Source organism: Archocentrus centrarchus, chromosome 3 (assembly GCF_007364275.1).
Source record: "Archocentrus centrarchus isolate MPI-CPG fArcCen1 chromosome 3, fArcCen1, whole genome shotgun sequence".
NCBI classification, from domain to species: domain Eukaryota; kingdom Metazoa; phylum Chordata; class Actinopteri; order Cichliformes; family Cichlidae; genus Archocentrus; species Archocentrus centrarchus.
This window is the reverse complement of record NC_044348.1, coordinates 22,854,431-22,866,711: the sequence shown is the minus strand read 5'-3', so window position 1 is coordinate 22,866,711 and position 12,281 is coordinate 22,854,431. Positions and strand designations below refer to the sequence as shown.

At 39.0% G+C, this 12,281-nt stretch overlaps 1 protein-coding gene across 1 annotated transcript in view; it reads right to left on the bottom strand.

Moving 5' to 3' along the window:
* The window catches only part of spata17 (spermatogenesis associated 17), a 53,526-nt gene extending 41,535 nt beyond the window's left edge, over positions 1-11,991 (bottom strand). Inside the window, 5 exon segments of the mRNA XM_030726325.1 lie at positions 5,594-5,697; positions 8,082-8,132; positions 9,534-9,615; positions 10,788-10,877; positions 11,895-11,991. Of these exon segments, the coding sequence (XP_030582185.1) occupies positions 5,594-5,697; positions 8,082-8,132; positions 9,534-9,615; positions 10,788-10,877; positions 11,895-11,962 (395 nt within the window). The 5' untranslated portion in view covers positions 11,963-11,991.
* Positions 11,992-12,281: the final 290 nt, after the last annotated feature.

Sequence of the window (12,281 nt, the reverse complement as noted above, 5' to 3'; positions counted from 1 at the left end):
AAAGTTTTTTGTTTTTTAAATTTAAGAAGCATGTAGTATATACTGTGAGCCAATGGTTGAAACAGAAAAGATAGAAAAATGTAATTAATAATTTTACCAATAATTATACACCTAGAATACAGATTTATTGTATTAGGTTAAATATAAATAAATTCAAGGGTGACAGAATAAAGGAAAAGCCTGGATGTTTGACCAACACAGTTTAGAGGGACGGGTCACCACAAAGCCACAAAAGTTTGGTTGAACATTGATCATGCTGAGCCTTTAATAAAACATTACTCTCCTGTTAGGAGTGCTCTTTCCAGGGTGACAATGGCCCCATAATCTATATAAGAATAGAATTTCACCCCTTTAGTTGTGTTCCAGAGATTGGAAGAACTAATGTGAAGGTTGCACTGACACGATTCTGGCTGCAAATATTTAAAAAGCTACTTTTGGCTGTTCCCTTATTTGCAAGAGGTCGCCACAATACAGTAGGTAGCGCCGCATGTTTGACTTGGCAGACGTTTTACACCAGATGCTCTTAGTGACATAAGCCCAACAGGATTTCTGTCTCTTCCTAGGATTGAACTGGAATCTTTTGCAAAAGTATAAACCACTACAGTACAGTGCCACTAGAAGACACTTTTGACTGCTCTCTTATTCACATTTTGTCAAAATAAAGCTATCACCTGGTGGAAAATCTCACAATTAATGACTTCAATTAGTAGCATAACAGCTTATATTAAAAACAAAACAAAAAAATACACACACAGACAAAAACAGAGATGCAGCACAGCACTCAAACAGTGACAATTCTATAGAGTTGTTCAAAAACATGACATTGCACAGGGTTCAGGGACGTTCGGGGACACTTCCAAGCTGCTGTCACTGAACACTGTTCTTTGCAGCATCCACAAATACAAGCAAAAAAAAAATTACCTATGTAGAAAAAAAAAAAATCATATTTAAACTTTTTTTTAAAGTATGGAGGCTTTAAAGTGGAAAGGGACCCATCTTGCTCCTGCTCAGCATACAGTCAAAAGCCAGCATTACTGAATGCTGAAATCATGAACAGATTTTGAAGTAAAATCCCATCCAGATGTCTTTTTTTTAGCCAAGTCCTCGGTGGTTTCATAAAAATCATCTTAAATCAAAACGACCTGCCATTCCAGCCCTGATAACCACTGACATTTTATGAAATTAAAACAATATAAACAAAATAGGCCTCAAATGTTGATCAGCTGAAATACTATATGAAGCAAGAATGGGAAAACATTTCACTTTTAAAACCGCAGCAATCGGTCTCCTCGGGTCTTTAGAGTGTTGTTTTAAAAACGACACCAGCAAATTTTCAGGGCCCTAAACTGACCCCTAGCCAGGCCTAACCACCAGGCATTAGCTTATTATCCTACTGTTTATGTTAACAATACATTATGTTATGTTGTCTATGGTATATTTACACATATTAAATATTTTACACTAAAAAGAAAAAAAGCTAAAAATAAAACTAATAAGGAAACAAAAAGCAGGTAAGTGTTAAACCATTTTACCTTTACAGTGGATACCTAATTGCAGTAGGCTAAATTATTAACTGCTAAATGTGACCCTTGATTTGGTAGTCTCCCATAAAGCCAACATCTTTTCATGCTGGTATCTCTCCCTCTGTCTCTCCCCAGCTGTTTGCGCAGAGCTGCACCTACGCATTACTTCGGTCACACAATTACCAGATAGATATTGCTACGTTAATCCCGGTAACATTAAACTGTAGTGCACCCCTTGTTGGAGGCGCAACACGGGGGTAAACACAACCCTGTAATAACAATGAAATCCACTGATGGCGCCAAACTCAAATGAGCCTATACTTTAAAATAATAATATTAAAATGAAGTAACAATACTTCTTTCATTCATTCATTAATGCTGAAACATCTGATATGCTATCTTGATACTATTTTTTAATTAAATTCTATATATATATTAACTCGATATATTTAGAATTGAAAAATTATGATATTCTTTTACTTAGAGTTTAGACAGATTCCAACTTATTGGAAACATAATCATACCAGCTTTCGGTTTTGTGACAATAGAATAGTTATATGCTATATAATACAGGACTTTGCGCATTATACAATTATCTTATCATCGTGGACAAATTATGAAGATTAGGCATAAATTACATGCTTACCCTGTCAAGTTGTATTCCGCAAGCACTGTGGCTAGAGAATACTTTTGATAGCTGCTGAACTGCTGGACAGTTAATCAAGCATACCTGAGGTACTTTAAAATGACTGAAACCCTTACCGACATTTTCACCCTGGAATTTTAACTTATTTAAATGTCCAATATAATACAGCCACATTTCTCACTTCTTCCTCAATAATTTACTGCCTAGTTCAAAACAGGCATCAAGGAGTAATGGAACATCAGAGCGTGAGGTATTGTGGGACAGCATGCCACACCTTTGGTCGTCAAGGCCAGCACCAGAGCAGCTAAGTGGCCAGGTTCTAATATTTAATGGAAGGCTTGACCTGATTGGCTGTTTTAATTGCTCCAATTGAATGATTCAATAGCTGGCAATGATAGGGTAGTCAGAGAGTCAATTTAGACACTGGCCAGCTCAATGTATTGAGCCCTTCAACACCCTCGTAGCATAGCCTTTCCATTTAAGTGACTGACTGATTGAATACTATTCACTGAAGTAGTTAAAACCAGTGCTACCCAAAGGGTTGAAAGCAAACAATTAATTCCGCTTGATAAATCCCTAATCCACATTCACAATTTCAACACTGTTACAGATTTTTTTCTCCATTGTTCGCTCTCAAAAGTAATTTTTCTAAAGAGACAAGGCGCGGTGCACTCACATTAACTTCAACAGGACACCACACATACCGAACATATAAATCCAATCTGACTGAAAAGCGAACTTTTCTGCACCCAAACTGGATCAGAAGGGAAAAGAGCAGCAAAAGAAAGACTGACGCATAGTGATCGCAGGGCAGACCCACACTCTCTCCACGCAGCTCTCCTTCATGAATGTCCTTGAAAGGAACACAAGAGAGCGAGGCATGAAGAAGGCAGGAGTATAAGAGAGACAGGAAGAAGTAGACAGAGAAAGAGAGACAGCACAGCACCAAAAGAAAGAAGTGAAAAAACAAAAGTGCTGTTCAGTCTACTGACAGTCCATAAATTCTCTCTGAGCCTCCGTTTTAACAGTCTTTAGGATAACTTAAAAGATTTTGCCATGTTGTTGCAACATCACAGGGAGAATTATTTATCTGATTATGGCAGTAAGTAATAATTACCCAGCTGTTTATTGCAGATAGAGAATAATTCATGCAGTCAACAGGCCGTGTTAGTGGCAAGCAACGATGACACCAGCACATTTAGTAAATATGCAAAGGGGCTTGCTCCGCTTTCCTAATTGCCCCCATCGTCCCACAGCATGCCCTTATTAAAGCCCAGGAACTTTAAGTGTCTCCCTGACAAGTGATAAATTGTTGGGGTATCAAGGAAAACTGTGGCAGAGTGGGGACTGCACTGGGGTCCTGACTTCATTAGGCTATGCAGAAGGAGAGAAGGATGAATGAGGATGGACACTAAAGCATAGTGAACCTGTGGCAAGGAGAGCAGGAAAGAAAGATATCGAAACAAATAGATTGAGAAAGAGAAGGAGAAAGAGAGAGGCAAGAGGCAGAGATTAAGAAAGGGAGGCGGAGAGAGGGGTGGTGGCTAAAAGAGGATGTGTAAGTGGCGTGGATTAGTCATACCTAATGAAATGATACAGATGATTTTAAACTGGGGAGATCTGTCATGAGAAAGAAAGTGCAATGGAGACTCAGAGTGAAAAAGACAGAGATGTGGCAGTGTATGCAATACTCCTATATCATTACCATGCACAGCTTATCAGCCTTCAATAAATGGAGACCATTCATCTGACTTTTAATAATTTATGCAGTGGTTGGATAGACAGACAGACAGACTTATGGAGGGAGGGAGCATGCTGATGGATTAAAAAGCAGACCTTTGCAGGGTTAGTGATCAGGCAGTGTGCAATCTGGGGGCTTAGCAGCTACAGGGAAAGGATATTTTAAATAAATGCCAGTGCAAACGTTAATTGATCGTGACCCCAGCAAGTACTAAATAAACATGTGATTAAGTGAAGTGAAAGTGACCTCAACACCCCAAACCACTGTGGAGGAGGGGCTGTGTGTGTGTGTGTGTGTGTGTGTGTGTGTGTGTGTGTGTGTGTGGTGTGTGTGTGTGTGTGTGTGTGTGTGTGTGTGTGTGTGTGTTTTTGTATGTGTAAAAAAGACTCTGATTGTTACACAGTTGATAACAAAAGCATAAGACCACAAGCGTAAAATGAAATGGCATCCCATAGCTGTCACTTTATCCTCACAGTTCCTTGTTTCTAAATTTTTACTCTTATCATTTTGGTTAAGTGTTTTCAATATGCAAAAAGGTGCAAAGCGGCGGGAGCCAGTACAGGCACAATAATGCCAGTTACTGGTCAGAAGTGTCAGAATACTTGACATATTTAATGTGTTTGTGTGTCCATTTTTGTGTTTTATACTATAGCAGCAACTCTTTAATGATGGACTTTAACAGCCTAGTCCCTCGTATTTCTAAAAAGGGCAAAGTGCGTTGAGGAAAGGTAGTAGAACGCTGCTGGGGAAGTGAGGGGGAAGTCAGTGATCCAAGGAGCCCTTTAACAAATTTACATTTAATTTTAGCAGAAGCCTAAAGATATTTTCCTGTAAAATATATTAGCAACATTAAAATGTGACTATTAGCTAACGTGATGGTTTTTTTTGTCAAAAATAAAAGATGGTGTATCTCTAGCAGTAAGCCCTGAAGCGCAGGATGTTTATTAATGCACGAGCTGCGGTTCAAATCAGAGGCTAATTTTTAATTTCTTCACATCGTTCACTTCTCTCTCTTAGCCTCAAGCACTTTAGAGGACTTCTCTCTCTCTCTCTCTCTATATATCTCTATCTCTCTCTCTCTCTCTCTCTCTCTCTCTCTCTCTCTATCTCTCTCTATCTCTATCTCTCTCTCTCTCTAACTCTCTCTCTCTCTCTCTCCTCTCTCTCTGTCGTTCTCTTCTCTTTGTCTCTCAGTCTCTTTCAATCCCTCCACTTTTCCTTTCCTGTTACTCCGGTAATGTGTTTAGGTTACGGATACACAACACACCTTTCAGACAACTATCTTTACATTAATCAAATCAATTCATTTTGACTGATAGGGTGCCTAACTCCCTAGTCCTGCTATAGTCCATGGACAAAGATACACTATGTTGTAAGAGAAAATACAAAGGTTAAGTGGTACAGTCAGCAATTTTGCCTTTTAATTTGCACATTTTTATGGAATAAAAGAGGTACCGGCTGTTTGCTTCCTGTTACTGAGGAACGTATTGTACTGTGCCGAATGTCAGTTATAATATATCTAGATGATTGCTGTACTGGCCATATGAGAAACACAACAAAAACAACACAACACAAAGGGAGTTTCAGGAAAATGAAACCAAAAACAAACTGGTAAGTCAAAGTTAAAAGGAATTAATTTATGTTCTTTTAAGACCTCATAAAGAGAATAATTTTTTTTCTCACCTGACTAGTTCATTTTTCACTGCAAGTCCTTCCATATAGTTTTTTCGTGCATAGAAGTTATGGATAAATTTCCTCACAAAGAATCCTCTCCATCTCCGCTGGATCTGTAAGGGATTACAGAGGTTTTCAGAAGCTTTAAATGTAATATGGGGAAATGTTTGAGTAGGCCTATCTTCATGTTGACAAAACAAAACACGTCCAATGCAGAAATTATTGAAATGTTACTTTGTCCTTTTTCAAAGTCTATGCAAGTACAGCAGTAAGTTAAACAGCCCTAGGCCTTTTAAAATTCTTTTTTGCTGTTCAAAATATACATTATTTTTTAACTCATAAAAGATAACACAAGTGACAGCATTAACATAAATGACAGGAAACTTTTAGACCATGGATAATTCACTGACAGAATCCCTCCTTTTACAGTCAAAGAGGGACAACCTAGCATGCCACAGACAACTGTCACAGCCCCATGTATTTAACTGTATCAGCCCACACTGATTGACGAGGCTACAGATTAGTTAGTACACACCCACACACACAAGCTGACCATTTTAAAGCAAAGGGGCAGATGTCCTTCAGACTAATTAGGAGATTAAAACAATGGCAGGTAAAGAATAATCACACTATGAGAAGAGGGAAGAAGAGAAAAGAGAGGAGTGGAGGATGGGAAAAACAACAAAGAGCAAAATGAGAATTAGCATTGATCTGCCAGTCAATAGATAATTTTAAATAAGTAATTGCCGCCTCCCAAGTTCTTGCTGACCTTTGTTGACTAGTGAAATCGATGCTGTTGAATCTAATACAAATACGAGGTGCAGCATGTAAACACTGGTTTCTATTACGGCCTTAATACATTATCCTCTGTTAGCTACCACACCAAGATAAAGACAACAGGAGGGGAAAGAAAAAGAAATAAGAGTCAAAATTGATTCAAACAAAATGTCACAAGGGGAATCTGAGATGATTGCTTTTCCTTTGTGTATCTCTTTTCCTTCGTTTATACAATCTATAGCGTGCTTTGTCAAAAAGGTACAAATGTCTTTCACTCATACATTTTTTGTATCTCTTTTCAAGTTCATTTACCTGATCAAACATCATTCAAATGAAGAAAGTATGCATCAGAAGACATTAGACTGAGATCTTATATTGCAGGCCAAGTACTACATCTGTATGTCTGATATAGAAAGTAAAAAAACTTTCAACAGGTGCCATCATAAAAAGGGCAAGTCCAGATCCTAGGTGTATTTTCTCATTATCCTTTAATTTATTTTGAACTTTCTAAAGTCTTAAGTTACATGTAATCGATCTGTTTGGAGAATTTTTGTCTCTGCATTTGCCCCATGATGTCTCTTTAGGCGCTGTGGGCAGTTCACAGTCCAGCACCAAGGGACCAATTTCACTTCCGAGGCTAAAGCCTTGGTCAAGGACAGTGGGAGAAAACTGGAGCACCTAGAAAAATCCCAGACAGACACAGAGAATACACTGTACAGAAAAGCCTGATTTGGCCCTTGTGGGGTTTAAACCCAGTACTTTCTCACAACTGTTAACCACTAAGCCACCAGTCATTTTCATATAATTTCCCATTAAAATTCCTATTGTTTCCTATAGAAAACTGTGGTTATTTTAATAGGTAATAGAGGCCTCTTTTTCAGTAGCTTCTGCTTTGGTCTACATGGTGACATCACCTCTGAACTTTCACCCTGTGACCTAAACAGCTGGGTCAAGCATTACTCTTGGATCTATGTCTATCCGATAATGTGACATTTATTGAAAAGCAAGGTGGTCAGCTTTATTTGTTTGGGTTCCTATTATGTGTAAAACTTAAAGCCCTCAATTCCTGGGCTTTTCCACCAATATGAAAATATTATAAACATCTCTTTCCAGCTGGACAGCGACACACCCCTCTTCAACAAACACTTGTGAATTTTTTTGTTGGTCTATAAAATGCTTTAATGGTTTAGGCATGAAACCCTTCACCAAAAGAGAAGACTATATGGAACCGTTAAAATATAATATTTCTGGGCAATATCCTTGTGTAAAAGTGCCAAAGCATCACTCATAGGCACAGGGCTATGATTTATGAGTTGAACAGTAGTATGTGCGCAGGGAATAAAGACAGCATTTGAGGGCCATGAGCACTTAAGAAAAGTGAAAGAAATAAATGTTTCTAAACAGAGTTACAAGCTTTTAAGGTTGTATGTGTTATATATGAAAAGCTGACAGTGTTTTGACACATAAATATGATAAGTCATTTTGATATAGCAATCTGGCCATTTTTATAGGGTATTTTAATAATAATAAACTATACAGATTTACCCACGTGATGCCGCATTTTAAAAGTGAGAAACAATGGCCAACAAAGATTAAAGAAACTTAGACGTATGATGCTTATGGGCTGCTTTTCACAGGGCCTCACATATGCACAGAGCAACAGTGTCCCCCCCACCACGACACTCCATTTGCTAAAACAAGACAGTGTGGTGATATTTACCCTGACCGCCATCTCCTCGTAGAAATTCATCTTCATGATAAAATATGCCGCCTGTGAACACAAAGGAAACGATGGTGTTACATCTTGTCTCCCAGCCCTCTGATCTGTCCGCAGCAGGCGTCAAAGATAAAGAGCTCTTTATACATAATACATTGCACAGAGGCAGCATAGATAGGGCCACTGTAGAGTGGAGGGAGGAGGGAAGGGGACAGAAAAGGAGAGCGGGAAAGCAAGAGAGACAAGAGGAACGAGAAAAAGTCAGGGGGATGGAGAGAAAGCAGAAGACAGGGAGAGAGGAAGAGAGAAAAAAGGAGAGAGAGAGTGGTTAGTGGGACTTTCTATCAAGGGGAGGACGGTACTCTCTTAATACACCAACGCAGACAAGGGCCAAGAAAATCTATGGTAGTCAAGCAGCGCACTAATGGAGATGTATGACGGCCAAACGCTCTCCTCTGGATTTCATAATCAATGACAGCACTGCCACAGAACAGACTAACAAAAGGCCAGAGAATATTCAGCAACATACTCAACGAGCCGTCGCACTCCAAATGTGCCAGCCAACCACTGGGGGCACATTTCAGGAGCAAACTGAAGCGGGGGCCATAAAAGGGATTCGTATCTCAACATGTCTTTTTTAATAATGACAAGGAAGAGAGGAAAAAGAGGAAGTAGATGGAAGACAAAGACTTGAAAGGAGGTTGTAAATTCAGCTTGATGTTTTGAGAAGAGGCTTTGTGCACATCACATTACACATGATAAGGTCCGCAAGAGAGAAAAAGACAGACAGAGAGAGATAAAGGAGGTGAAGTGTAGAATCTCTCAGGGCTAATTTCAAAACAGTACACTTTGGCAATTTTGAGTGATTCAAATTAGCGCTTGTCTGTTTCCAAATGAGACCAAACAGCCTCTTTTTAGCCCATATGTGTGTTGTGACACATCCTTCATTGTTTATTTCAACGCCCCCCCCTCCACCCCCACCCGTCCATTTCTTGAACGCCTCCCAAACGGCGGCTGGCAGTTATGCTTTAGCAAACAGTCAATTTACAGGCATGATAAATAGCTTGTTGTGATACGTTTACAAAACTCAATCCAGGGGAAAATTATACGTGAGAGCGCTGGGTATTGGATCCGGTATCAACAATCTGTTCAATTAAGAAGCAGTTGGAGGCAATATGCTGAAAATGGGGCCTTGTTTTACTAAAGCACACACATATACACACATATACACACAACTCTTTCCTTCTTTCTATATGCATCCCAAGAATTGTGAAATAGATGGAATTCCTTATCATATTGCATCATTTTTCCAAAGTGCTAATTTTCTAATGTGTAATGGGTGAATTATATTTCTTAAGGTCAGACGCAGCGACTTAGGAATATAGCAATTGAATTCTAATGTGTGCTATCATAACATAATCAATATATCTATAGTCGTTCCAGGCACTGCCTTACCTTCACCATTTGTCTGACACGTGCCCTTGCTGTGAAGCCCCGCCATATCTTCTGTATAATTATTGCCTTCTTGTGCAGATGGCTGTAATAAAATCAAATTGGGGACAGGAATGGATGGATTTTTTTTTAGTAGTTGAAGGAAACCCTGGAAAAAGTTATTCAGAAACTCACAGAGAAGAACTAAACGGCAGATTTCTTTGGTTGATAGCGGGGTTGTTTATCAAAGAAATTAACCAATTCTGTAACCCCCCCCCCACACACACACACACACACAAAGAGCAAACCTAACAAAGGAAAAAAATGGAGCTTCTATAATTCTGAGTAATTATATATGAGTAATAAATAGCAACATACTAAAATTAAATAAATTAAATTCCTTAAAATCACTATTATTAAAATAAACTCAGTTTTTCGGGAAACAATAAAAGACAGCAATTTTCCACATACAAATTTGAGATTGTGAAAGGGCTGAAACTGAAAGGTCAGGGAAACATTATGCTTACAAATATAAGCTCTTGCAAAGACACACACACACACACACACACACACACACACACACACACACACACACACACACACACACACACACACACACACACACAGACTATCCATGCTCTTCCAGGCTTTTCGATCATGTCCGATGAGCCTTTCACCTGCTTTAGTCAGCGGCACACATTTGTATTCATCTTCAAACATACTCTAAATGCAAGTCCACTGCGATTCTGTGCCTCCAATGAGGCCATCAATTTCCAAAAGGCCATTTATATGCCCAGAAAATCAATGCTTATAGTGGGGATAGCACAACCCCGGAGTTGCACTTAGGCAGCTAAAACTGTTGCTAATTATCCACTTAACGCATTGATCAATTAACTAAAGTAATCTGAATTAACCTACTGTCTGGAAGTTTGTCTGCTGACCCTGCAGAATGGTGCTAGGGTCACAGTATGGGAATAAGCAGGGAGATAGAGACATTTATTTCTCTGTGTGAGAACGGAGCATAGAGTGCAAGTGACATTTATTCCTCAAGGCCATTTGCAAACCTCTGGAAGTGGGATAATTATGGGAGTGAGCTAATATCAGGGTTTCCCTTGATATTAACTCTTAGAGCCTGTCTGAATGATCTACAACACCAAAGGAACCACACCTTACATCGATAAATAAAATATGGATAGCTGTTTTGTTTTTGAAGGGATACCAAAAGTCTCTTTTTATGGTTTACAAATACAAAGCGGATAACACATACACACACCATACCTGAGGTAAACCCGCACCTTACAGCCTCTGAACCAGCTCTGGATCCGGATGGCGGCCTGATTCTCGTTCTGCCTGTTCTCCTCAGCTTGTCTTAAGTACATAAACACAAAAGAATATCAGTATACTGTACACTACCTCCGTTGTCTCATTGTAATACTACTATTCAAAAACTATGCCAGACAGATGGGGGTCTTCTCCGGGCTTAAAAATGGGCTGTTGGAGTTTACTATGCATGGCAGTAAGTATGATCATCTTTTACAGTAAAGGCAATGCATTGGTTGCCATATATGACAGAATTTATGCATGTTCTCTTTTGTTATGATGATTTAAAAAAAAATGTATATTATGCGTCAATAAATATAACACCAGTTATCAAAACTAGTTAAAATATTGTAACGTTGTAAACACACTTCCACAGTCGGCGATGTTCACAACAAAGGTCGTCTTTATTAGCAGAAAAACGGCTGCTGTAGGCCACAGCCACGCCAACCACAACTACAACAACGGAACAGCAACACACACACAGGCAAGCTCTCGGTCTTTTCTCTCTCTCCATGCTGCCTTCACGAACCTCCCGAACAGTCCGAAATCCCACAACATCAACACGCTCTCTAACTAAGAGAATCGCTACAATATATTTAAACATTTGGAGGCTAAAGGTGACTGTCCTTTGGGTTTAGCTAAAACTTCTTTGGAGGCGACAACACTTCCTTCATACCTACCCCCCCCCCCCCCCCCCCCCCCCCCCCCCCAAAAAAAACCAACAAACAAAAAAAACAAAAAAAAAACACTCTTTTGCCAGTTACACGCTACACTTTGCCTTAGTCCTATCTGTTGCCTACTGGAGAGCTTCTGAGTTTCAGTGCCATCTTTAGGTCATCTAAAACTTACATTATAAAGCTAAAACAGGACAAAAATAAATGAATACATAAAATGTAAAAAAATAACATTCAAAAGCTCAATAGCATGCTACTCGAGGTTACCCAGATAGTACTGGGTGACGTTAGCGAAATGTCGACAAGAACTCATACAGGAATTAAAAGTACCCATATATATATATATATATATATATATATATATATATATATATATATAATGAACACATACCTGTTTCTATAGTAGTATTCCCTTTGAAACTGTTCAAATTCACGTTTTATTTTTAACAGGTGCGCCATGTCTGCCTACTCAAGCCTAAGTTTACTTGTTGTCTTGACAACGGAGCTCTTTCCCTGGGTGCTGCAGGTGCGTTCAAAAGTCACAGGAAAAAGGAAAGTTCTTGCTAACACGAACACTTCCTTGCATGCAGGCTATCGTGAAACATATACCAGTAACCGACTTGGATTGGTATCATAGGCTGTACATAAACGATTTGCCATTTTGTATACAGTCTATGGTGGATTAATGCATAGAATATGTACAGTCAGTGAGACATAATGTTTATATGCGAGTGCCATGTAGCAGCTATCGTTAACTTCTTTGATGGACTACAAATAA